The sequence below is a fragment of the Bos indicus genome, chromosome 13 (assembly GCF_029378745.1).
Source record: "Bos indicus isolate NIAB-ARS_2022 breed Sahiwal x Tharparkar chromosome 13, NIAB-ARS_B.indTharparkar_mat_pri_1.0, whole genome shotgun sequence".
Classification (NCBI taxonomy): Eukaryota; Metazoa; Chordata; class Mammalia; order Artiodactyla; family Bovidae; genus Bos; species Bos indicus.
Genome location: NC_091772.1, coordinates 79,235,621 through 79,261,802, shown reverse-complemented (window position 1 = coordinate 79,261,802; position 26,182 = coordinate 79,235,621). Strand labels below are relative to the sequence as shown.

The 26,182-nt window shown below is 51.6% G+C and overlaps 1 protein-coding gene and 1 long non-coding RNA gene across 8 annotated transcripts in view; one reads left to right on the top strand and one right to left on the bottom strand.

The window, feature by feature from the left end:
• The window catches only part of NFATC2 (nuclear factor of activated T cells 2), a 160,228-nt gene extending 154,867 nt beyond the window's left edge, over positions 1 to 5,361 (top strand). For all 5 annotated transcript variants that reach the window (XM_070801890.1, XM_019972586.2, XM_070801888.1 and 2 more), the window contains one exon: positions 979 to 5,361. In XM_070801890.1, coding sequence (XP_070657991.1) covers positions 979 to 1,034 — 56 coding nt within the window. In that variant the 3' untranslated portion in view covers positions 1,035 to 5,361. The remainder of the gene's footprint in view (positions 1 to 978) is intronic.
• Positions 5,271 to 26,182, bottom strand: LOC139186619 (uncharacterized). 3 transcript variants are annotated; one of them, XR_011570294.1, is made up of 3 exons: positions 21,841 to 25,110; positions 18,985 to 19,181; positions 5,271 to 6,794 (listed from the first exon to the last, which is right to left on the bottom strand). It is a non-coding gene; the product is annotated as an uncharacterized lncRNA (long non-coding RNA). The 3 variants fall into 3 exon arrangements; XR_011570292.1 differs by lacking the exon at positions 5,271 to 6,794 and having other exon boundaries at positions 18,935 to 19,181; positions 21,841 to 26,182; XR_011570293.1 differs by lacking the exon at positions 5,271 to 6,794 and having other exon boundaries at positions 18,935 to 19,181; positions 22,635 to 26,182.

Sequence of the window (26,182 nt, the reverse complement as noted above, 5' to 3'; positions counted from 1 at the left end):
AAGCAGAAGGAGCCTGTGGGAAGAAATTCAATGCTGGACTGGGAGGGGGGAGATCCACCTCCCTTTGATGGGATCCGGGGGGTCTGCCCCTGGGGCCCGCCCACACCATCAGCTGCAGTAACCAAGGTGCACACACACAGATTAAGGCGGTGCACAGCCCTGCCTGGTGTCTGGGCTGCCTGTGACGGCAACTCTTCCCCAAGAACGCTGAAGGCAGGCTTTCGTAATCGCCACTATTCCAGACCTTCCTGTCCTGATTCTAGGAGCCGGTGCCTCAGAGAAGCGGGGAGAAGGGGAGAGGAGGGCTAGTTCCTTGACGCTAGTGGGTGCCATCGCCTTCTTGGTTCCCTGCTGATTCCCCAGTCTCCTGGGGCAGGGGGTAATGGAACTTTCCAGGGTCCCTGGAGGATGCTGGTACTTGAGAAGGCTCATAGTGTGACCCGGGAGGAGGGGTGAAGGGGTGGAATTCCTGCTTGTGCTGAAGAGATGGAGGTTTTGTTTGCACTGACGCCTGGTCCTGGTGGGGGCTCCGCCCACTCTCCTTTTAAAGGCCCCTCTTCAGAGCTGTAGGTTTTGTGGGTCAAGCTGTGTTTTGGTCACAGAGTGGGTGTTTTCTGGATGTCCTAGTAACAGACAGAGTTTGGTATAAGTAGAGCACCTCAGTGCATTCAATAAAAAGGAGACTGTGTTCCCTAAATCATGCCCCGTGGCCCAGCTCCATTTCTGCCACCACAATTTTTAAAAGTTACCATTTGCGCAGTTTTCACTAACAAACCCATCCACAAAATGGCATCATTTCAGGGGGTAGGGGGGGTCACAATGTGGGAAGGCATTTCTTATGTTAAAAGCTGTCGAATGTATTATCGCAAAGCACAAAAACCTGTTTTAAAAAACAGCCCGCTTGAATTAGGTTCTAGAAAGCTGACCACATTCGTGTTTCTCCTGCCATCTCACTTGCCCCTCCTCTTTCTTTTGTAGTCAATGAGATCATCAGGAAGGAGTTTTCAGGACCTCCCGTCCGAAATCAAACGTAGAAGTCATTCCTACGACACCGTCCACATTGCTGACCCGGAGCCTCCCAGGCCCCCTCGCCCTCCACCCTAGCATCCACCCTGCCCCGGGGCTGCGGGCAGGGCCAAGTGCCCGCTGAAAGCTGACCTTCATTCCCGAGCTCGCCGCCTCTCTCTCTGCATCCCGGGTCTTGCTCTGAATCCCAAAGAGCATCTCCGTTGACTTTGACGGTGTCCCATCCAAGCCTTAAGTGCCTGCTGACCCCAGATACATTCTGATCAAGACCGCCCGCTGGAACAGAAGATGGGGGCGTGGCAACTGAACCCCAGCCTTCGCCTTCACTTTCTCGGGTCACCAATATGACTCTTGTACCTTTTGAAGGAAAGGAGGTTCTCCCACAGAGCAACCAAAGGAACGTGGCCTAGCTGACAGGCTGGAGAGAAACAGAGAACTCGGCCCATGCTCACCTAGCAGTCACATGGGCCTCACCGTGGATGGGCCACAGCTCAAGCTTGGTTTTTAGATTTTCTGCTTCTGAAGCAAAAAAAACAACAAACCCAATCTGGCTTATACAAGCTCACCTGTTAAAACTTCTTGGCCTTAAGTTATGACATGTGTCTGTTTCCCCCCAACTTTCTCTGCTTTCAAAAAGCTGGCTGGAGGGGGGCCTTCTCGGCCAGCTGCCTTCCCCCGCTGCACGGGACTGGTGGGCGTCACCCCAGCTGCAGGGTGAGCACCGTCCACTGCGGCCGGACAAGCTTCACAGCTCTCTGCTCTTCCCACTTACTTTTCTCCAACAGCCCAAGTGATTTTCCATAATGTAGTTAAGAAGAATCTCAAGCATGTGCATTGAATTTTGAGAAGGAATGGCAGAAGGGCTGAAGCAATCCACTCCCCCCTAAAAAATAGCCATGCAGGTATCTTGGTTAAGTGAAGTGTGGTCATTGGCGGGTCCAAGTGTTTCAGTGGGTGGGTTCCTCCAGGAAGAAGGCCGAATCCCCTGACCGGCCTAGACTCAAAGTGGGACACGAGCTCAGGATTTGGCTCCAGAGTTCGATGGTTACCTTTGCCTGGACCCACTGAAACCCGCCCCCTCCCTCACCCCCAAAGACCCATCTACATTAGCTGCTTCATCCAGCAAGAAAGTGACCTAAATAGAAGCAAACCCACTCCCTGCACAGCCCTCAGTTTGAATGCACTCAGCTCAGACCACTGAAAAGGGGTGCGCAGCGTATCCCCCCCACCCTGTTTATCTCTGCGGAGTGCACCCACCAGAGTCTGTCTCCCCTAGAGCAATTTTTGCAAACAAATAAAACCCTCCAAGTTCTTGGCAGGTGAGTTTTTAATCACACAGATGTTTGTTTACACTAATTGCAGAGACCCCAGGACAAGCCAGGGATTCCTTTTCAGATGTTAATTGTTTCTCCCCAGGCGGCATGGAGTGTAAATACTCCTAACAGTCTTCAAAAGGCTTTGCTCAGGCCTTCTGCCTCGTAGAGCTGATAATCACTCTGAGACGGGTGGCAGTTAAGGGTTCCCCGTGGGTTTTCTGGCTTTGTCGTCAAGTCTCCCCAGAGAGAGAACCTTTTGACAGCTGGACCAGAACTCAGGACCTGGTGACCTGGGCCTGCTGTGTGTGGGGCTCCAGAGAAAGCAGAATGCCTCTGCAGCCACCTGTCTGCACCCTTTCAGTCAGGACCTAGCATTTCTTTTCCCCCAAGGAGGGGGACTTTTCCACCCACCCCAAGCAGAGTTCAGCAAAATTCTTTTCAACAGAGTGTCAGTAAGAAGCTGACCGCCATTGCAGGATGCAAACTTCCTGGGATGCAAAATTCTTCGTTGATAAAAAGTTCCTTATCTAAGCAGCTTTACCCAAAGAACTCTCCAGCAATACTGACTTCACGGGGAAGGGGCTCGAGCATTTGGTGAGCAATCTATTCTCACTTGACCTGGCTGGGAGCTTTTTTTTTTTTTGCACATGAGGGAATTTGGCCTTTCCTCGGTTATCTGAATGTTTTACCCAAGTGCCTTCCTGCTAGTGTGGCAAAGTCGCTCAGCTGCATTGTGCATGGGGTGAAAAAGGACTAATGCGTTTCCCATCACTATTCTAACCATGTTAGTGCAAAGGGCCTCCTAGTAGCTCAGATTTCTCTACGTATAGATGTATGTGCTTGTGTCTGTAAGACACAAACCCTTTTTTTTCTAAGACATCCTAGCTGGGTATTATAGGAAGCACTTTCATAAACAGCTATACCAAATAACAAAGCAAAGAGAAACAAAAGCATTAGATTCGAGATGTAAACAGGCCAGAGGACGTGTAACAGGGCGTGACGGCAATCAAGAAAGTTTCGTCAGTGACAGAGGCCGGGGGAAGTTTTGCCGAGTAAACCGTTCATGGGATATTTTCAGTGTGGGAAGAGGCAATAGGGCCTCAGAGAGAGAGAGAAGGAGGATGTGTAAACTGTCAGGATGGGTGTGTTGCACGTGTGTTAGAAGGATCTGGTAGGTGGAGGTTTGCACTTGCTACATCCAAGGTTGTGTAAATAGATAACCCTTCCAACAGCAATCTGCCCTGTTGCTGAATGTAGTATATTTCCAAAGTTTGCGAGTCTTCCTGTATTGTACAAAAAAACTGCTGCTTGATAATATATAATGGCCACCCCAAATTAATGAGTATGGTATTAAATTTTATTTTCTTATCTGTATTTTTATGCTTTGTATCTGTCCTCAAAATATCACATCCTTGTTGGAATTAGAAAATATTTATAAGTGGTTAAAAATCTTTTTCAAATGTCTCTTTTTACATATCTGTTGAGGATTTTTTTTTTTTCTTGAGAGAGGGGATGTATTCTTGAAGATGTGTTACTCATCCCAGGAGAACAAAACAAAAAAAAAGCCCACCTCAGAGCCCGTCTCCTGTCTCCTGGAAGAAGCCACGTCCAAGGGCAGGGGAGGGGTGGCTTCGTGGGAGGCGGAGGCACCTGTGTGCTGCCAGCTTCAGCTCTGAGCCGCCTTCTTGTCACTGAGACCTGGGAAGTGTCTCGGGCCCCAGTAAGTGACCCAGGAGGTGATTCTGAGGTGATAGAACTGCCTGTGTTGTAACGGGGAGTCTAAAAAGGCTCACGTCCACAGAACAGAAGCGCAGGCTGCGGCTTACTGAGCTGATTCCATCCGGTAGACAGACACGTCACCCAAGGGACGCCCAGAGTTCTCCAGCAGAGACACCACCCCGACCAACCGAGGCGACTCCTTCTAAGAACGGGGACGCACAGACGCAGCCTTTCTTGTTTACATCCAGTGGTCAAGCCATCCCTCTCAGGAAGCCAGCCTTGGCCAGCGTGGGAGCTGTCGTGTGCAGACAGATCGGAAGCCGATGTGTTCTCATTTGTCACTCTGGACTAAAGGGAGGCTTGAGTTTGTTTATTTTCATGTCAAACCCTTTCCAAGTGCTTTTTATTTTGTTCAGAATTGAAAGAATGTCAGGGTCTGGTTAACAACTGTTTGCTTTACGTTTACAAGAGGCATGGGGTTGTGACATTTTTGACAAGCTGGGGTAAACCTTCCTGAACTCAGTCTTGGAGGGCCAGCCCCTTGGGGGTACCCAACACATCTTAACCCTGGGTCTTGGGCATTAAATCTCATGGAGCCAAACCAGCCAATGCAAGTGGTTTTCCTGCATTCCAGCTGATTGCCTAAGAAAAAGAAGCGTCACATGAAACTCCTCCCAAACATCAGTTTCTCTCAGTTTTCATGAGTGTCTTGAGTTACAGCCAACACCACTGTCTTAACCCTGTTTGAATACAAACTTTCCTGGTGGCTGGTGAGCTAGCTGTGCTCCCTAAGCCAGCTCCCCTCTCAAAAATACAAGCTGGGGTGTTGAGTGCTGGAAGAAAGGATTAAAACCCTGCCTTTAAGCGGCTGCTGGCCAATTAGAATAAACTCCGCCTACTTAGTTCAGGCTTTAGATGCAAATAATGCGATCAGCAGGTGCTCTCAGCAGGCTGACTGACCTGAACCCACGGAGGCTGCGGTTGGGACAAGCTGAGCACCTGACACACAGCTTGTCAAAGAGCCTCACTCCCCGCTATTGCCTCTAGCGTCCTCAGAGGGGAGAAGATGTGGACAACATCCTTGTTAACTCTCCAACAAACAATAAGTCTCTCTCCTGGGGTGGTGCTGGAAGGTTTAAAGATTCTGAAAATCTTGACTGTTAAGATAAGTTTGAATACATCACATTCCCATGCAAAACGTTTTTAATCTCCAGTTTAATGTAGTTTATTTTTGCTATATGTAAAGTATTTTTATACGGCTTGTATCATGATAGTTTAGCAATAAAACTGTTGAAAGCAACGGCCCCTTGGGTGTGTCTCTTCTCTAGAGCTGCTGCTCAAATACCCTTCCATTTTGAGTTCACGTAACAGCAGGGCCTATTTTGTGTGCGTGCATGAAGCGTGCGTGGCTCTCCTGCTCGTCTCAGCCCTGTGAGATCGGCACTTACCCATTTTGCTTCTAACCTCTGACATTATCACTTAAAGAACTACTTATTAGGCTGTGTCAGGTCCTAGTAGCCACGCGCAGGATTTTGGCTGCGTCAGGCGGGATCTTCTGTTGCGGCTCATGGCTCAGCGGTCACAGTGCAGGGTGTGGGGGTCTTAGTTCCCTGACCAGGAATTGAACCCAGGTGCCCACATTGCAGGGCACTTTCTTAACCACTGGTGGTAGTTGGTTTAGTCGCTAAGTCGTGTCCAGCTCTTGCGACCCCATGGACTGGGCATCTTCCAGCCTCCTCTGTCCATGGGATTTTCCAGACAGGAATAGTGGAGTGCGTAGCCTTTCCCTTCTCCAGGGGATCTTCCTGATCCAGGAATCGAACCAGGGTCTCCTGCATTGCAGGCGGATTCTTTACCAACTGAGCTATGAGGGAAGAGGGAAATCCTAATCACTTTATATTTACAGATTTGTTATAAAGGATACAACTCTGGAGTAGATGAAGAGATGGAAGAGATGCATAGGGCAAGACTGGAGAAGGGGCTTGAAGCCTCTCTGCCCTCTCTGGGATCATCACCCTCCCTGCCCAGCACTCGATTCACCAACTCAGAAGCTCTCCAAGCCCAGTCCTTTAGAGATTTTTCCTGCAGTTTCATTACGTGTGTGTGATTGATTAAATCACAGGCCATTGGTGAATCTGGGGCTGACAATTCCAACCCTCCAATCATGCCTCCTTCAGCAGCCAGCCCCCTTCCGGCAGCTCTCTAGGGGCCCCCAACCACCAATCATCTCATTAGCATACAAAAGACATTCCTAACTCTCTGGAGAGGGCTTCCCAGGTGGCTCAGTGGTAAAGAATCCACTTGCACTGCAGGAGACCCAGGTTTGATCCCTGGGTCGGGAAGATCCCCTGGAGAAGGAGATGACAACCCACTCAAGTATTCTTGCCTGGGAAATCCCATGGACAGAGGAGCCTGGTGGGCTACAATCCATGGGGTCATAAGAATCAGACACAACCTGGAGACTAACCCACCACCTCCAATGCTCTGGAGATGACGATTTGAGGAGGCTGTGTGGAAGGAACCCTGACTTCTGAACCAGAAGCCCAAGGTGACAGAGCCGTGTGCTCACTCCAGGTCTGTCCTAACCCCCCTGCTCCCCCACTGCAGCTCTGCTATCTTGAGTCTCTGGACCCCTCCAGAAGCAGCATCCAGGTGAACAGATTCACAGCATCCACTTGGGCCAGCTCGCAGGGGGTCCCACAGCTCTTACGTGAACTGGGCTGAGCTGGTCACCTGGAAGGCAAAACGGTCTCCTGCTTGAACAAAATCCCCAAGTTCCCCCAAATTATTTTTTACCATCAAACCCACAAGCAGAATTAGATATTATAAAAACTAGAATTTTCTGGCTGGCTTCCTCTTTATAACAGTTTTTTCTCCTTATAGCTAAAGCATCTATGAAGTTTGGGAAAAAGTTGCTATTGAGAGTCTTAAAGTAATACAGTTCAAAGGTCATCCAACTCTTCAGCGCATCCCCTAAACCCCAGGGGAGCAGGGTCCCTGCCCCAGGCCCTGTGCTTCAGGGACCACTCCACCCCACCACACCCTGCATTTGGGATGCCTTCTTGGGGACCTCCCAAGCCCCTGCCAGTGCCTGGAACCAGCTGTTCCACGTGGGTAGGGCATCCTAAGCATACACAGGGTCCTACATGAGTGCTGGTTTGAAAGGCCCCTGGTCCCCCGCTCTGGGGGGGCCATCTCATCCATTTCCTTTGGGGCCCAAGGTTAGCCAGATGTCCCAGAGAGCTCCAGGACCCATACCTATAGGGCCCAGCCAGTTCCCAGAAGAGCTTCCTGGTGAGCAGATTGCTCCTGACAGCCAGCACAGGATTTCTGTTTTTGTGGGATCGTGTGGCATTGGGCCAAAAGAACAGGGCTGAAATGTTGATTTGTGTGTGCATGTGCTCAGCTGCTTCAGTTGTGTTTGACTCTTTGCAACCCCATGGACCATAGCCTGCCAGGCTCCTCTGTCCATGGGATTTTCCCAGTGAGAATACTGGAGTGAGTTGCCACGCCTTCCTCCAGGGGATCTTCCTGACCCAAGGAACAAACCCGCGTCTCCTGCATTGCAGGCAGGTTCTTTACCGCTGAGCCACTGGAGAAGCCCATGAAATGTTGATTTGAGTATGACTCAAATCACTTATAAATACAAGAGTCCCACAAGAAATATTTTCCAGGAACACCCCCGAACCCACACACTCACCCTAGCAGCAACTCTGCCCCCTCACGATTTTTGCTGTGCCTGTATATACCTGGCTGTCTTTAAATTCACTCACTTTCTGAAGACCTCATGCCCCTTTTCCTGACTAGGGCCCAGAATCATCTGAAGCAGAAAACAAAATATACACCTATATAGATAAAACTATATGACTGTTTAAAAAATAAATCTGTTCTACATTTATGTGAGCTACGCTTGGTAAACAAATTCAGCCTGTGCCTCAGTTTCCCCAGATGTAAAATGAAAATAAGAATAGTCCCCATTTCACAGAGCTTAATACATGTTAACTATTAATACATCTACTAGTTAAAATGTTGGGAAACTAATAGTCAAAGCTGGGCTTCAATTCCCCAATATCTGGCAGGAAGCATTCAGAGCTTTGACAACAGGTCTTAAATTTTTCTAACTGGATAGCTAGTTAGCCAACTAGTTAACTAGTTAAAGCTGCAATCTTGAACTTATCCAACTTTCAAATCCTGAAACAATAGAGAAACACACCCTGGGGCATCCGACCTCCCCTTCTGGGGGAGACTTTGCACTTCTGCTGATGTCCCTTGCTCCCTGCAGCAGAGAGGTGCATACATCTGTGCTGAGAAGGAGAAGTGTAACACTAGCTTATAACACGTGGGAGATTAAGAAGGAACAGGGCTTCCAGGAGAAAACAACGCTGACTCCTACACAACCTTTTCAGGTTCACAGAAGAGAAGGAAACAGATTTCCCGGCAAGAGCAGGTTGACTATGAAATAACCCTGTGATGGAGGCACAGACCACAAGCATCATCAAGAAATGAAAGCAGAGTAGTTTCTTTTGTTGAGGAGCCCTGGGGACTGTGATGAACTGGACCAAGCTTCCTCCAAAGAGGGCTTCCCACTCTAAACTATCTCTGCTTCCACTCTCCCAGTAAAATTCAGAAGTCCAGCTTGGTAAATGGCTTCAGTTCAGTTCAGTCGCTCAGTCACGTCCGACTCTTTGCGACCCCACGAACCGCAGCATGCCAGGCCTCCCCATCCATCACCAACTCCTGGAGTCCACCCAAACCCATGTTCATTGAGTGGGTGATGCCATCCAACCATCTCATCCTCTGTCGTCCCCTTTCTTCCTGCCCTCAATCTTTCCCAGCATCAGGGTCTTTTCAAATGAGTCCGCTTCACATCAGGTGGCCAAAGTATTGGAGTTTCAGCTTCAGCATCAGTCCTTCCAATGAACACCCAGGACTGATCTCCTTTAGGATGGACTGGTTGGATCTCCTTGCTGTCCAAGGGACTCTCAAGAGTCTTCTCCAACACCACAGTTCAAAAGCATCAATTCTTTGGCACTCAGCTTTCTTTATAGTCCAACTCTCACATCCATACATGACCACTGGAAAAACCATAGCCTTGACTAGATGGACCTTTGTTGGCAAAGTAATGTCTCTGCTTTTTAACATGCTGTCTAGGTAAATGGCTTAATACAGAATTATCACCAAAGAGATGGAAACCCTTGCTTCACTGCAGGATTTTGGGGAATTCTTGGTTTACTAGAGATTTTAGACTCAAATTCTGCACTGGGACTTCCCTGGTGGTCCAGTGGCTAAGAATCTGCCTGCCAGGAGAGGGTGGGACAAAATGAGAGAGTAGCACTGAAATACATACATTACCACATGTAAAACAGACGGCTAGTGGGAAGTTGCTACACACCACAGGAACTCAGCCTGGTGCTCTGTGACAACCTAAAGGAGCAGAATGGGGCGGGAGGTAGGTTCAAGCGGGAGGCAACATACGTATAACTCTGATTTACGTTAATATATGGCAGAGACCAACACAACACTGTAAAGTGATTATCCTCCAATTAAAAATAAATGGGCTTCCCTGGCAGCTCAGACAGTAAAGAATCTGCCTGCAGTGCAGGAGACTCAGGTTTGATCCCTAGGTCAGGAAGATCCTTGAAGAAGGGAACGAAAAACCACTCCAGTATTCCTGCCTGGAGAACTCCATGCACAGAGGAGCCTGGCGGGCTACAGTCCATGTGGTCACACAGAGTCAGACACAAGTAAGAAACACACACACACATATCCACACTCACAAATTTTTTAAAACAATCCACCTGCCAATGCAGAGGACACAGGTTCGATCCCCGGTCTGGAAGACTCCACATGCCTCGGGACGACTAAACTGGTGCGCCCCAGCTACGGAAACTGCACGCCCTAGAGCCCGTGCTCCGCAGCAAGAGAAGCCACTGCAATGAGAAGCCCACGGGCCGGAACCAGACAGCAGCCCCCACTCACCGCTGCACGAGAAAGCCCGCGTGCAGAAACCTAGTACCAGCACAGCCAAAAAATAAAATTCTGCATTGAACTCCAGATACAAAGTACGGTGATAATCGGATCTTAGCTTTTTTGTAAAAGTGGGGGTCAGAGGGAGCAGCTGAGGGTTTTCTATGAGCTGCTGATGAAACACCCCAGATCACAAGGCTGCTGGTTTTCACTGGTTCTCAAAGTCAGGGCTGCCATGCAGATCTGATGGAGAGCTCTCTGCAATTAATACATTCAAGACAGTTCTTGAGGAAAAGCATTCATAGGACCATTTTGGCACCGGATTTCACACACCTTCACATATCTGCTCCAGATTCACGCACCTGCCTGCGTGACTTCTTCACTCTGACAATCAGGAGGCATCTCTAGCTCAACACACCCCTAAGCTTCCTAATTTCCAATCTCCTCTCTCCACTGCCTAGCCCCAACCCTCTAGCACACCCTGTTTTATGACACCACCGTCTAAGCATCTGGGAGCGGCCCTGGGTCTCTCACTGGCCCTGGCCTCCACAATCGGCAAGCTTTGGTGGCTCGTCTCCAGAATCCCAGCTCTGCCTCGGGCCACTGGGCCACCTTTGTCTTTAGCCCCCGGCTGCCCTGGTTCACGCCTGCCCTCCCTGTCTGCACAGTGGCTTCCCTTTGCATTTATTTTTTCCGCAAATTTATGAAGGCTTGATCGACAAAGTGTGCATAGTTAAGACATACAACGTGGTATCTTGATATGTTAAGAATTGTGAAACTGGAGATTACGATGGCAGAGTACAAGGGCGTGCACGCAATCTTCTCCTGACAGAGCACCAGAATAGCAACGAACTGTTGAACGACCGTCGACAGGGACACTGGAACCCACGAAACAAAGATACCTTATGTCCAAGGACAAAGGAGAAGCCACACGGAAATGGTAGGAGGGGAACAATTATAATAAGATGAAATCCTATACCTGCTGGGTGGGCAACTCACAAACTGGAGAACAGTAATACCAGAAGAGTTCTGGCACTGCCATGAGGATTCTAGCCCCACATTAGGCTCCCCAGCCTGGGGACCCAGCCAGGGGACTGCGAATCCCCAGGGAATCTGACTGAGGGCCCGTGGGATTTGACTGCAGAGCTTCCATGGGACTAGAGGAAACAGAGACTCTTGGAGGGCACAAACAGGGTCTTGTGCACACGAGGACCCAGGGGAGAGGAGCAGCGACCCCACAAGAGACTGAGCCAGACCTACCTGTGAGTGTCTGAGGGTCTCCTGCAGAAGGGTGGGCTGGCAGTGGCCTACCACGGTGGTGGGGGCACTGGTGGTGGCAGTTGTGGGAGATGCATCTCAGCACGTGCCCTCTTGGAGGTACCAATAGCCCTACTATAGAGGCCTGGCGTGCTGCAGTTCATGGGGTTGCAAAGAGTCGGACACAACTGAGCGACTGAACTGAACACGGAAGTTTAATGCATTTCTATATACTAACAATAAAAGATCAGAAAGAGAAATTCAAGATGCAATTCCATTTACCATTGCAGCAAGAACAATAAAATACCTAGGAATAAACATACCTAAGGAGACAAAAGACCTGTACTCCAAAAACTATAAGATGTTGATGAAAGAAACCGAAGAAGACAAACAGATGGAAAGATATACTGTGGTCACAGATTGAAAGAATCAATATTGTCAAAATGGCTATGCTACCCAGGTAATCTACAGATTCAGTGCAATCCCTATCAAATTACCAATAGCGTTTTTCACAGAATTTGAACAAAAAAATCTCAAAATTTGTATGAAGACATAAAAGACCCCAAATAGCCAAAGGAATCTTGAAAAAGGAAAAAAAAAAAAAAAAGGAGCTGGAGGAATCAGGCTCCCAGACTCTACTACAAATCTACAGTTATCAAAACAGTATGGTGCTGGCAGAAAAATAGAAATACAGACCAGTGGAATAGGATGGAAAACCCAGAAATAAGCCCACGAACCTAGTCAGTTAATCTATGACAAAGGAAACAAGACGACACAGTGTTGGAAAGACGGTCTCTTTAACAAATGCTGCTGGGAAACTGGACAGTCACATGTCAAAAGATGAAATTAGATCATTCCTTAACTCCATACACAAAAGCAAGCTCAAATTGGGTTAATGACCTAAATTAGATTGGACACTATAAAACTCTTAGAGGAAAACATAGGCAGAGTACTCTCTGACATAAATCACAGCAACATCATTTTTAATCCATCTCCCAGAATAATGGAAATAAAAGCAAAAACTAACAAATGGGACCTACTTACAAGCTTTTGCACAGCAAAGGAAACCATAAATAAAAACATAACCTACAGATTGGGAGAAAATATCTGCAAATGTGATGTGACTGATAAGGGATTAGTCTCAAATTTACAAACAGCTTATGACACTTAATAGCATCAAAACAAACAACCCACTCAAAGAAACGGGCAGAAGAGCAAACAGACGTTTCTCTAAAGAGGACACACAGACGGCGAATGGGTGCAAGGGGGGACGCTCAAAGTCACTGATCACAGAAACGCGACTCACGACTGCAAGGAGATCACCTCACCCCAATCGGCGTGGCCATCATCCGAACATCCGCCAACAGTACACCCTGGAGCGGGTGTGGAGAGAAGGGAACCCTCCTGTGTGTGGGTGGGACTGTAAATTGGTACAACCACTATGCAGAACAGTATGGAGGCTCCTTAGAAAAACTAAAAACAGCTACCATAGGACCCTGCAATCCCACTCCTGGGCATGTATCCAGAGCAAAACGTGGCCCGAAAAGACAGACGCACTCCAGTGTTCACTGCAGCACTGTTTACAGTAGTCCAAACACGGAAACAACCCAAACCTCCATCAGCAGAGGAGTGGATAAAGAAGACCTGGCGCGTACGTATAAATACACACATATATACACAATGGAATATCACTCAGCCCTCAAAAAGAATGAAACAAGTCCATCTGCAGCAACATGGATGTACCCAGAGAGTGTCACACTGTGGGAAGCAAGTCAGAGGAGGGGAAACATATGACATCCTTTATATGTGGAATCTACAAAGAAATGATACATATGAACTTACAAAACAGAAAGGGACTTATAGACTTAGAAAATAAACTCATGGTTGCGGGGGTGGGGAGGAGGGGAAGAGACAGTTAAGGGAACTATCTCTTAGTTTGGGAAGATCACGTATGGGCACAGTGCTATGTTTAAATGGATAACAAAAACCTACTGTAGAGCACATGAGCTCTGCTTGATGTTCTGTGCCGGCCTGACCTGGAGGGGGTTTGGAGAAGAACGGATGCGTGTGTGTGCGTGGCTGAGTCCCTTCACTGTTCACCTGAAACCATCTTAACACTGTGAATCGGCTATGCCTCAATACAAAACGGTTTTGGTGTTAAAAAAAATAATAAAAATAAAATTTAAAAAAAAACTATGAAATTGGAGGACATAGTGCTGATGAAATAAGACAAACACAGAGACCCACACACACTGCATGGCTTTACTTACATATGGAATCTGTGAGAGAAAATGAAGTCAAAATCTTAGAAACCGAAAAAGCGGTTTCCGAGGGTGAGGGCAATAGTGAGGGGTTGGTACAAGGGTACAAAACCTCAGCTGTAGTTCTGAGGATTTCATGTAAAACACAGTGACTGGAGTTAACACTGAGTGTGTGTACGCTCCGTCCTGTCTGACTCCGCAACCCCACGGACTGCAGCCCGCCAGGCTCCTCTGTCCATGGAATTTTTCAGGCAAGAACACGGGAGCAGGCTGCCATTTCCTACTACAGGGTATCTTCCCAACCCAGGGATCGAACCCAAGTCTCCTTCGTCTCCTGCATTGGCAGGCATATTCTCTACCACTAAGTCACCTGGGAAGCCCCAAGAGCATATCACCATTGTATCACGGAAATAAGCTAACAGTACAGCATTCAAAAAAAGTAGCAGACGGGACTTCCTGAGAGGTCCAATGGTAAAGAATCTTCCTCTCATGCAGGGGACATGGGTCTGATCCCTGGGCCGGGAAGATCCCACATGCCTCAGAGGAACTAAGTCCGAGAGCTGGACTACTGAAGCCTGAGCGCCTAGAGCTGTGCTCTGTAACAAGAGAAGGCAGGACAAGGCGACTAGAGAGCAGTCCCTGCTCGCTGCAGGGACAGAAAACCGCATGCAGCCAGGAAGACCCAGGGTGCAGCCAAAAATAAAGAAAAGGATAAATAAATAACAGTAATGGATGTGTCATTTAATGGGGGGTCCTTTCACAGTTTTTATCATCTCATCATGATGTACACTTTAAATATTTTACAATTTCACTTGTCACACCTCAGTAAAGCTGAAGACGACATCGGTGTTCTGTGGGAGAAGAACAGTAGAAGACTCCTACTCTGCCATCTCGCTGGTATCACTTTTTAAATTCAAAATAACAGGCAGCTCAGTCACTTAGGTCTGAGAGGCTTAGCAGCCACCAGCCACAGGACCAAGACCTTCCCTTCCCGTTTAGAATGATCTAGAATTCTGTCAAGACTTGCGACAACCTTCCCTGCTCACCGCTTCACCAGACTCACCTCTGGCCACACGGTCAGCCGGTCTTGAGTTCCTCACCCTGTCCCAACCCATCTCACCTCTGTCTCGGCTTTGCCAACAGCCGAAACGCTCTGACCCCGAGGTTCGTGGGCTTGCTCACCCTCATCTCTTGGGTCCTCAATCAAACATGTCACCCTCAAAAGGCTTCCCTGACCTCACAGAATGTGGGGTCTCCCCCTCCCCGCCCCCCGACACACACACACACACACACACCCAGCACAACAGAATCGGACTGGAGTTGATACTGAGTGCGTGTTTGTCAGTCTCGTCTGACTCTCTGCAACCCCGTGGACTGTTCCAACCACTGGCTTGTTTACCGTCTGCCTCCTACACCTGTAAATTCCATGAGCGCCAGGACAGTCTGTTTTGGCTCAGTGCCATGTGCCCAGACCCTGCCCTCAGGAGGCCCTCCGGAAGTGTGTGCAGAATGAACAAACACGTCCACGTTTCACACACGCAAGTGACACGAGGAACAATGGGTTCATCCGGAATGCATGGAAAATTCATCATTTCCTAATATTCAACACATTTTAAAAAGCCAAACATCTGACTCCTGTCCCGTATGTCTCACTTTATTCACTTCTAATTACACATCCGGGATGATTCCAGACTGGCTCCTGGAGCGAGCCAGCTCCCTGTGCTGCAGACGGCAGTCAAGACCATCCTTCCTAGGAACCCAAGCCCGCCAGGCTCTTATCTGCCTTCTGGCACCCTGCCGTCACCCGTGGCCCTGCCGCCTGTAAAAAAGCCGGCTGCTTCGGCTCCACGGCTCCCTGGGGACGGGGAAGAGCGGGGCGGCCGGCCAGCTGCCGTTTACAAGCCGAACGCGACCCGCGGCCGCCCCGGGGAGTCTGTTTGACAAGGTGAACCTGGCGGGCAAGGCGCTCCTGCTCCGCCAGTCACACTGTTGACGCGCTTGGCCGGCAGCTCGCCTCCATCTGGTCCTCTGCAGACACAGCTGCGGCCCGCCGCTCCCGGACCAACCTTCTCAGCGGCTCTCCAGACGCCGCGGAGCGGGCCAGGGCACCGCGTGGGCGCCGCGGCCTCGCGGAGGGTCCGACCTCCGCACCGCGGACGCCTCGGCTGCTCCGACGGGGCCCCCGGCGCCCAGAGCGGGTCTGCGCCTCTGAGCGCCGAGGAGGGGGCCCCAGCACCCTCAGCCTCACCCTCGGCGCGAACCGTTTCGTCCTTCACCCCTCCTGACGTCAGGCTGTCAAGCCGCCCCGCATCTCCCCCTCCTGCGCCCACCCCAGCTCCCAAAGCATGGCCGCCGCGTCTCTGCTCTCCACACCTCATGGCTCACCGTCAGCAAAACCCCACATGGGCAGCCTTTCCCGCCCAAGTGCCTGGTGTTTTTGCGCCGAAACCCACCCGCCTCCCAAAGCCCCGGCTTCCCTCACAGACGGCCATAGTACATGATCCCAAACGCAGTGGCTTAAAGTGATTCAAATTCGCTACCTTACAGCTGTGGAGGTCAGAAGTCCAAAATGGTGTCACTGAGCTCAACTCGAGGTGCCCGCGGGGCCGTGTCCCTCCTGCGGTCTCGTGGGGAGGGCCGGCTTCCCGGCCTGTGGGCCTGCCGCCATCTTAGAGCCAGCAGCCGCCATCTTAGAGCCAGCAGCCGCCATCTTAGAGCCAGCAGCCGCCATCTTAGGGCCAGCAGCCGCCATCTTAGGGCCAGCAGCCGCCATCTTAGAGGCGCGCCCTCCCTGGGGCTGCGTCTCCGGCCTCCCTTTTATAAGGACGCTTGTGGCTACATTGGGCCCACTTGGACAACCCACGTTAGTCATTCCACTCAGAGATTAGCGATCACACCTGCAAGTCCCCCACTGCCCTGTAGGGTAACGTGCACAAGCACCATGGTGTCAGTAGACCTCTGTGGGGAGTCGTGGTCTGGCCCTCGATGCCCCTCAGAGGGGCTGCCTGTCTCCCACCACCCTTGTATCACTGGGCTCCAGGTTAGGGGGCTTCTTTATTTTTTTTTTTTTTTTTGCCACTTCTAGACTATTCTCCACCCAGGCACTGTCCTCATTTCTCAGCAACTGTAGGTCTTGAGTCTGGGCACTTTATTCTGCCGTACCCCGTCTTAATTTTCAGCAATTTCATCCCCCTCAAGCGGTGCTCTGGCCTTCCTGACTTCTCAGTTTCTCCAGTTCTTCTGGTCCTGTGACACTGTCCTCCTCCATAGGCCATTCTACCCTAGAGCTGTGGTGCTCAAACCTGCGTGCTCATCAGAAAGCTGGGGGTCGGGCTGACGAGAACACAGATTGCTGGCTCCAGCCCCAGAGATTCTGACCAGCAGGTCTCGGGTGGGGCCAGAGACCCGCATGTCCGACCAGGCCCAGGTGATGCCCAGTCCTGGAACCACGGCCCTTAGTCCTCCGAGTGCTAGCAACCGTAGCCCAGCCTCCCACCGACACTGTCTCAGTATCAGGCACCCCCCTTTCCACACTGTCTTCTCTAGCTCCGACTCCAGTAACCCCACATCCCACCTGCCACCCACGATCCTTTGCCTTTCCACCTTTGTTTTCACTTTTCCCTTTGCCTTGACATGCTCCCTCTTCCCCCTCCCCAGCTTAAATCCCACAGACCAGCATCGCCCACCCGCCCAAGCTGGTTAAATCCAATGCTCTGTTTCCTCCATGCCCACAAATGTGGCCACAGAAAAACATAAAGGCACTGCAGACCGTGACCGTCACTGCCTGGACACCAGAGACCATTTCTCCTTGTCCTCCACTCTAGACTCTTCCAGATGCCCTCTCTCTCTTTGAACTCCCAGCGCCTCCTCCAGCCACCCTGCCTCTCTTCTCCCAGCCTTTCTTCCTATTTGGGGAGGAACACAGAAGCAGCTAGAAGGAGCTGCCATGAACTCTTACCACCACACCTGCCCCACCAGCATCAGGGCCCCTGTGCTCGCTTGGCTTTGCCTTTGATACTTCAAAAACCACCCTGTTCCTTTCTTAGATGTACCCCCTCCATTCCCTCCCACCTTCTCAAGACATCACCCAGCCTCCTTCTCTATTAGATAATTCTGATCAAAATACAAATACGCAGTTGCTTCTCCTATCTCAAACATAATTGTGAATCCTACAATTCCCCCTTCAGTGATTGCCTTATTTCTGTTTTCCTTTACAGTGAAACTCTTTGAAGTACTGTATGTGTCCACCTTCTCCCATGCCTCTCCCCTCCCATTCTCTCCTGAACTCACTCCCATCAGCTTCCATGCCCAGTGATGCTACCCTGTCAAAGTCATCAGCGACCCCAGGTCCTTATTAAATCAGTGGTCAATAGTCCATGGTCATTTCGCTGGAACGGTCAGCAGCACCAGCAGGTTAAGCCTTCCTACTTTCCTTCACTGGCCCCAGGCCCCCAAGTCACTTCTTTTCCACTGGCCTCTCCTCACCATCTATCTCTGGTTCCTCCTCATCTTCCCAACACTGGGATACCCTCAGGCTCAGCTCTTGGACCTCTTTTCCATCTGCCCTGGCTTCCTTGGTGACCACACCCAATCACTTAAATACTATCTCTGTGCCCAGGACACCCACGTTTATATCACCTGCCTGCCCTGGATCCTACCCCTGAATTCTAGACTCAATTTTCCACCAGCCTACTTGATAAACTCCATTTGGAACTGAAGGTGGCATCTGGCCTCAGACAGTGAGGAACTGAGGCCCTCAGTCCACAGCCCAGGGAGAATCGAGTCCTGCCAACAGCTGCTGATTTTGCCTGGAAAGGGATCCCACCCCGTCAGGCCTTCAGCAGCCTCTCGGCTGCCTCCTTGATCACAGCCCCATGAGTAACCCTGAGCAGAGGCCCCAGTTAAGCTGCTCCTGGCTTTCCAACTCAGACTGTGAGATAATAAATGTGTTCTTTTCAGCTGCTAAGTTTTGAGGTAATCTGTTACACAGCTACAACCAATGAACCATTACAGAGAGGTCAAGTAACCAGCCTGAGGTCATACTCCTGTTGGAAGGGAGTCAGGATCCAAGCCCAGTCTATCCCCTACATCAGTGGTCCCCAACCTTCTTGGTCAACTCATTAGAAAAGACTCTGAGGCTGGGATAGACTGAGGGCTGGATAAAGGGATGACAGAGGATGAGATGGTTGGATGGCATCACCGACTCAATGGACACGAGTTTGAGCAGTCAGGAGTCAGTGAAGGACCGAGAAGCCTGGCGTGCTGCAGTCTATGGGGTTGCAAAAGAGTTGGACGTGACTTAGTGACTGAACAACAAGCTTTTTGGCACCAGAGACCAATTTCATGGAAGACCATTTTTCCACAGAAAAATGGGATTTGGAGGGATGGTTTCAGGATGATTCAAGTGCATTATATTTATTGTTCACTTTATTTCTAACCTAATGCCGCTGCTGATCTGACGGGCAGTACGGTCCTTGGCACGGAGGCTGGGGACACTCGCCCTAGACCTCGTGTTTTTAAATTTCAAAACAGGGACTTCCCTGGTGGTCCAGTGGTTGGGACTTCGCCTTCCAATGCAGAGGGTGTGGGTTCAATCCCTGGTCAGGAAGCTCAGATCCCACATGCCTTGTGGCCCCTAAAAACCAAAACATAAAACAGAAGCAGTATTGTAATAAATTCAATCAAGACTTTAAAAAGGGCCCACATCCACACACACACAAAAAGCTTTACAAAAATAAACTTCAAAGCATACCACATCTCAGAACATTCCCCATCTTGAGTTACAACGGACGTTTCCACCAGCACCTCTGCAAAGCAGAAGGCCACCTGAGAGCGCCGGCCCTAACAGGGGGATGGGTCTAAACATCGGCCTCCTTACTGGTCTCTGTGCTTCTCCCACCCACTCACTCAGCTGCCAGGCGTTGGTTCTGAGGCACCAAATGGACCACATCACTTATAGATTTAAAGCCCCATGATGACCCATCCAGGGGTCCTCAGGCTGCCGTCCGTCCTGTCCAGAGCTGGTGCCCACATGTTCACTGCACACCCCTCCTGCTCGCAGTCCACAGACCTCCCTCTGCTGGGTCCTTCCTCCCAGGCGGCCATCCACCCCAACGTGGGGATTCTGGGGGAGCCTCCTCCCGCCCACTCAACACCTGGTCACATGCTCCCCTTTATCCTCACGGCCCCCTCTCCTGGGTCCCGAGCATCAGCATTTAAACTAGCTGGGTGTCGCCTGTCTACATAAACCAGAAATAAAGACGGAGAAAGTCGTCACCCCCCACACCCCTCTCCAGCCCCTGGCCTGGCTCTCTCCGCACACCCCAGCCAAGGAAAGAGCTGTTCACGCGTCTTGTCCCCGTGTCCTCTCCTCCTGCTCACCCTCCATTGCTGCCCTTGGCAGTCTCTGCCCACAGCATGCTGCCAAAACCAAGGCCACTGGGGCCCTCCTCCAGCTGAACCAAATGGGTCCTTCTCGAGCCTTCCCTTCCTGGGCTTCTCTGCAGCGTTCCACACTGTTGACTGCTCTCCACCATGTGAACCTGCTCCTTTGCTCTTGCTTTTCTGGACATCCGTGCACCTGTCTTCCTCCTTCTGCCCATTGGCTCCTTGTCCTCCGCAGCCCAAACGGAGGCCCCCCAGGCATCAGCCCCCAGGCCCTCTTGTCGTCTCCTCCGTGGGGACCCCGTTGCTTTGACTCCCATCCTGGGATGAACAAAAGCTGTGTTCATTAGCTTCAGTTCAGACTCTTCTTCACCCACTGACACCCCAAGTAAATGGACCTGGGGCCCGTCACCTCTCCACAGCCCTGAAAACGCCGTTCTCCTCCTGTGAACCCCTCTCTGACGACGACATCACCATCAGCTCCACTGTCAGACCCGGAACCCCAGCCTTCAGCCTGCCTCCCCCTCCCCAGTCCCATACGGTGAACGGAGTGCCCCCCTGGCACCCCCATCTCCATACCCCACTGCCTTGGTTTTGGTCTAGTGCCTATTAAATGACCCCTCCCCGACTGTCCTTTCTCCCCCATGAGAAGGTCAGCTTCCTGAGGGCAGGGCCCCATCCGTCCAGCCTGCAGCTGTGCCTGCAGCTCTGAGAAGGGCCAGGCGCGTGGCAGGCACTCCAGTGTATGAGGGATGGACAGAGAGCGCGCAGTCAGTTTTCTCTGGGATCCGTGGCTGCAGCCCGCCTCCTGAGATGCTCTTCCACTGCAACCAGCATGGCCTGAGAGGGCTGGGGGTGTTCGGAGGGACACAGACTTCCTCCTGCACTTGACTCAACCAGAACCCCAGGTCAGAACCAAATCACTCCTCTGGTGTCCAGCCTGTAGCAAAGGAGAGAGGGAACCCATGGTGGCAGGAGGCGTGCAGGGCCAGGAAATCAGGCATCTGGAGTGAGGTCAGCTGAACAGTGGTCCCCAGAGAGGTCCACATCCTGATTCCTGGGACCTGGGACTATGTCACCTTATAAGGCAAAGGGGACTTTGTGACTGTGATGATGTTAAGAATCTGGGGGTTGGGAGATTATCCTGGATGATCTAGGTGGACCCACTGCCATCACAGAGTCCTTTATAGGAGGGAGGCAGGAAGGTCAGAGAAAGAGCTGTGGTGGCAGAAGCAGAAGTCAGAGTGATGTGAGCCAAGGAACATAGGAAGCTTCTAGAAACTGGAAAAGGCAAACAGATTTTGCCAGATTCTGCTCTGGAGCCTCCAAAAGGAGCAGCCCGGCTGACATCTTGCCTTTAGGACTCCTGACCTCCAGAAATGTAAGATAATTAATTTGTGATGTAAGCCATTAAGTTTGTGGTGACTTGTTGTGGCAACAGGAAACTTGTAAGAAATAGTAGTAGCTAATCTTCCCTAACAACCTGCCAGGTGGACGCCAGCCACTTTAGTGGGCCATGAACATGGACCGAAAACTCAGGCTAAAATCCTGGCCCTCAATGTGATGGTGTTAGGAGGTGCCTTTGGGAGTAATTAGGTCTTGAGGGTGGAGCCCTCGTGAAGGGGATTATTGCCCTTACAAAAGAGGCTCCAGAGAGCTCTCCTTCCACCCCATGAGGACACAGGGAGACGTGGGCAGTCTGCAGGCCACAAGAGGGTCCTCACCAGGACCTGCCCATCCTGCTCTCAGACTCCCAGCCTCTGGAACTGTGAGAAATCAATTCCTATTGTTCACAAGCATCTTCCCCCCTCCCCCCTCCAACTCCGCCCCGCCATCATGGTACTTGGTTATAACAGCCCAAACGGATGGAGACAGTCATTCCCAGAATTCTGCGAAGAAGGCTCTCTTACCTACGTTTTACTCATCAGGAATCAGAGGCCCCGAGAGGTGGCATGACTTCCCCAGGGCCACAGGACTGGCTGCAGCAGAGCCCAGCTGCACAGCCCCGGCTCTTTGACTCCGAAGCCCGTGTTCTCCCATCTGAGCCGCACTGCTTCTCCAGTGCCCCTCCACCTCTTTGGGCTTCAATTTCCCCATTTGTCTCATGAATCGATTTAATTAGATCAGCCCATCCAACCAAACACAAACTTCGTGAGCTGTTAGCAGGTGTTCCATGGGGAAGAGACTGGGGGAAGCAGGTTTACGGTATGATATCTTTGGAAGCACTGAGTTGGAGTTTGAAAGCTTTTCTTGCTTTTTTTGCTGCAGGCCTTCTCAGAACCTCTCAGAGACGAAGAGTACTGCGGCTGTTTAAAAGGTGGGCAGTGCCCACAGCATTTCCTGCCTGGCTGACCCATGGGGCCATGTGGAGCAGAACATTGCTCAGGACTAAGTCTGGGGACACCTCACTCTGAAATGCTGATGATCTGGACAGTCTTTTCATTTACAAAGGGCCTGGGTTCTATGAGCTTTCAACCTCCCCCCACCCCCCCACCCCCATCAGCGGTCTTCAACTGATGCTAATACTGCTAAGTTCTGCTCCGAGGAGGGAGACCCAGGTCGAGTCTGCCACTGAGCCCCCAGGGAAGCCTGGCTGTAGCCTGCCTCCTGGGATGGCTCCTTCCCCTTCTCTGAGATTCCTGTCGTTGCACGGACAAATTGCCACAAACATGTGCCTTAAAACAGCGGAGAGTTATTGCCTTACAGTTTGGGAGGTCAGAAGCCTCTGGGCTACAGTCAAGGTGCTGGCAGGGCTGTATTCCTTCTGGAAGCTCAAGGATTTTTCCTGCGTTTTCCAGCTTCTGGGGGCCACCCCCACTCCTTGGCTCATGCCCCTTCCTCCAGCTTCAGCACCAGCAGTGGCAGGCCCAGCCTTCCTCGCAGCCTCGGTCATCCACGTTTACGGGCTCTTGTGGTCCCACTGGACCCACCCGGGTCCCCCAGGCCAGTCTCCTGGTCATGAGGTCAGCTGACTAGCAAGCTTAATTCCAGCTGCAACCTTAATGCCCCCTCTTGAGGTGGCATCCATTCACGGGTTCCAGGTTCTAGGTGGATGTCTTCAGGGGCTGTTACTGTGCTTCCCTCGCCTCCTCTGCTCAGCTCTGAACTCAGCACAGTAACAGTGCTCAAAGCTGTGCCTGTGATGCTCTCACCACGGCCCCCGGGGCGGCTGGCGCCCGTCACCCCTCCTGACAGGAAACCGAGGCTCAGAGGTGTGAAGTTGCCTGCTGAGGCCGCCCAGCAGGAAAACAGCCCAGCTGGGGCTCATGGCCACGTCCACGCATGCGCCTCAGGAGCCCAGGCTCTTGGCCACCATGGAGGGCACCTGTTACCCGCCACGGGCCAGCTCCTCCCGCAGTGAGCGCCCCCACCGGCTTTGCTCAGGACAGTGGACACAGTCCTAAGCTCCATGCGTCAGTTCCACAGGCCTGTGAGCACACTTCCCTGGCCCTCAGGGTTCTCCTCCCTGGGCCTCCGCCAGCTAGTGTGCAGAAACACTCGACGTGCAAAGACCCCACGCGGGCCTCACTGGGTGAGTCTGTATAAATGGTGGCCGCCCTTTGGGGGGCGGGGAGTGGTGATTCTCCTGACTGTATCATAAAGCCACAGACAGGGCTTCTTCCCTGGCGGCTCAGCGGCAAAGAATCCGCCTGCCAATGCAGGAGATAGGGGTTCAATCCCTGATCAGTGAAGATCCCACATGCAGTGGAGCAAACAAGCTGTGTGCCACAACTACCGAGCCTGTGCTCTAGTCTGGCAGCCACAACTACCGAGCCCACCTTAATGCGAAGCGTGCTCTGCGAACAAGAGCAGCCAGTGCCATGAGAAGCCCGAGCGCTGCAACTCAAGTAACCCCGCCCGCCACAGCGAGGGGAAAGCCCACGGGCAGCGATGAAGACCCAACACAGCCGAAAACAAATGCATGAATAAAATATAAAATGACTGACTTGGAAAAAATGAACCATCAGTAAGTATTTTTCTCAAAAGCTGCGCACAACATTGGAAATCCGACAACCAGGGATGTGAACATGCCTGGTTCTGTTGAACCAGAATCTGGTGAGTGCCTGGGCCAGGTGCTTCTACTCGGGTCTGCTCACAGGGTCCATCCAGAGCACCTGGAGACTTTGCTCAGTAGCTCCGTCCTCACTGCACATCCCGGGAAACCGAGGCTGGGTAGCTGGGTGAGAGCTCCTACTCATTCACACGTGTACTCAACAGTATTTACTGATGCTGAGGATGTGTTCTGGACACAGCAGGGGAGAGCTCACATTCTGGCAGGAGACAGACTGTGAACCGTAGACACAGAAGGGATGGAGATGAGTGACGAGAGCCACGGAAGAGGGAAGCGGCTGGTCAGGCCAGGGGGCTGGATGGGCAGGTGGGTGGGCGCTGGTAGGGTGGCTGGCTGAGTGACCGTGAGTGTTAGGGTGTGCCTGGAACCAAACGAAGCCCGGATCACAGTTACACCGTGGGCCAGGGCTCTCCTTGTTTTTCAGGCCAGATGTGAGGCTCCAGGAGGGCCCCCTCTGATGACCACATGGCGTGAAGTGGCAGAGTTAGGACCTGAACCAGGTCTGTGTGCCCCACACAGGTACCTGTAACCCCTGCCCCCAGACGGGACCACGAGGCCACAGCATGAGGGGGTGCTGCCCATGAGCCTCAGATCAACACTGTCACAGGGTTACATCAAAACACAGCCGGGGGCTGTCCTGGTTCCCCCAGCAAGAGAGGAAGAGGACGAGGTGCCCCTAAGGTGGGTGGGGAAGACCCGCTCAAGGAGGTTTGTTTGGAGGGTCTAAAAACCCAAACCTGGCCACGAACGCTAGTGCGGAAACGCACGTCTTCTCCCCGTGAATATTACAAGTCTTAGAAATCCAGCTTCCTTCCCAGGCCAGGCTGGAGGGGGGTGAACTCCTGCCAGCTGGAACCCCAACGTGCTCCCTAAGTGGGTACAGCTGTCGGCTTCTGTGTTTCGGAACCGTTCACGTGTTACTGTGACATTAAATACTTTTCTTCCTAATGAGCACTTCCCCCTCAAACGTCCGAAGGTGAAAAGAGACATCCTCTGGGCCCAGCCAAGGCCAAGTCTGTGAAGAAATTTCCCTGATGCGGACACTGGGGCACGTTCTGTTAATAACACGAGGAGTGCTTCCCGAGGCAGAGACGCTCGGTGGAGCCCTGCTGCCCCCTAGAGGGACAGGTCCCCGAGGCCCAGGCGGGAGGCGATGCTGGTCCTGGGGCCCGGGGCTCCCCCTGGGCCTCCTGTAAGGCCCTCCTCTCCCCCGCCTCTCTGCCCCTCCTCTGCATCTCACTCCAGGACTACCTTTCGCCTGACCTCTGTCCATCTGCCACGTCAACACGTTGTAGGAGGAGCCCCCAGCTCCACTAGCCAGTCCCAAGCTCCCAAGGACTCAGCTCGCTCTGCCCAAAACACTGGCCCCCAGGACACTGGCCAGGCCTCTCTGAAGACTTTAAAGCCCCCAACCCTAAAGAAAATAGGGTTTTTATCCCAGCCTCCAGCCTGATTCAAACAAGCCCATTCTTAAGAGGTAAGATAAGGAAAGAGTAGGGAGCTCTAAGGGGCTTCCTAGGTGGCTCTAGTGGTAAAGAACCTGCTGCCAGCACAGGAGACATAACAGACTCGAGTTCGATCCCTGGGCTGGGAAGATCCCCTGGAGAAGGAAACGGCAACCCACTCCAGTATCCTTGCCTGGAGAATCCCACAGACAGAGGAGCCTGACGGGCTACAGTCCACGGGGTAGCAGAGTCGGACAGGACTGAAGCCACTGAGCATGCACGCAAGGAGCTCTAAGATGTCTCAGGATGTTGCATGATGACTACTTTTAGGGTCTTTTTTTTTTAAATAAATATTCCTCAAATTATTAACAAAAATTTGTGGTGCCTGGCTCTGATTGTGAGTAAGAACGTTAACATTTAATTATTCCTCAGGATTAGCTGTGGCTTTTGAAGCAAGTTCTAGGAACCCTGTGGTTGTGAAGGAACCTCACGGGTTCACTCCCTGAACCCTCGGGGTGGTTCCAGGAGACTGTGTCATTGCTGCCAGCACTTTACCTATGAGGAAACTGAGGCACAGAGGGGTGCAGCAACTGGCCAAGATCACACTCGGCCAGGAAGTGAGGGCACGCTTCCAACCTGGTCCGGCTCAGCACCTGGGGTCCAGCCCAAGTGTGACATCTTCCGTGAAGCCTTCCCTGACCTCCCTGGTTGAAGCTGGTCCACCCATCCCGCCCT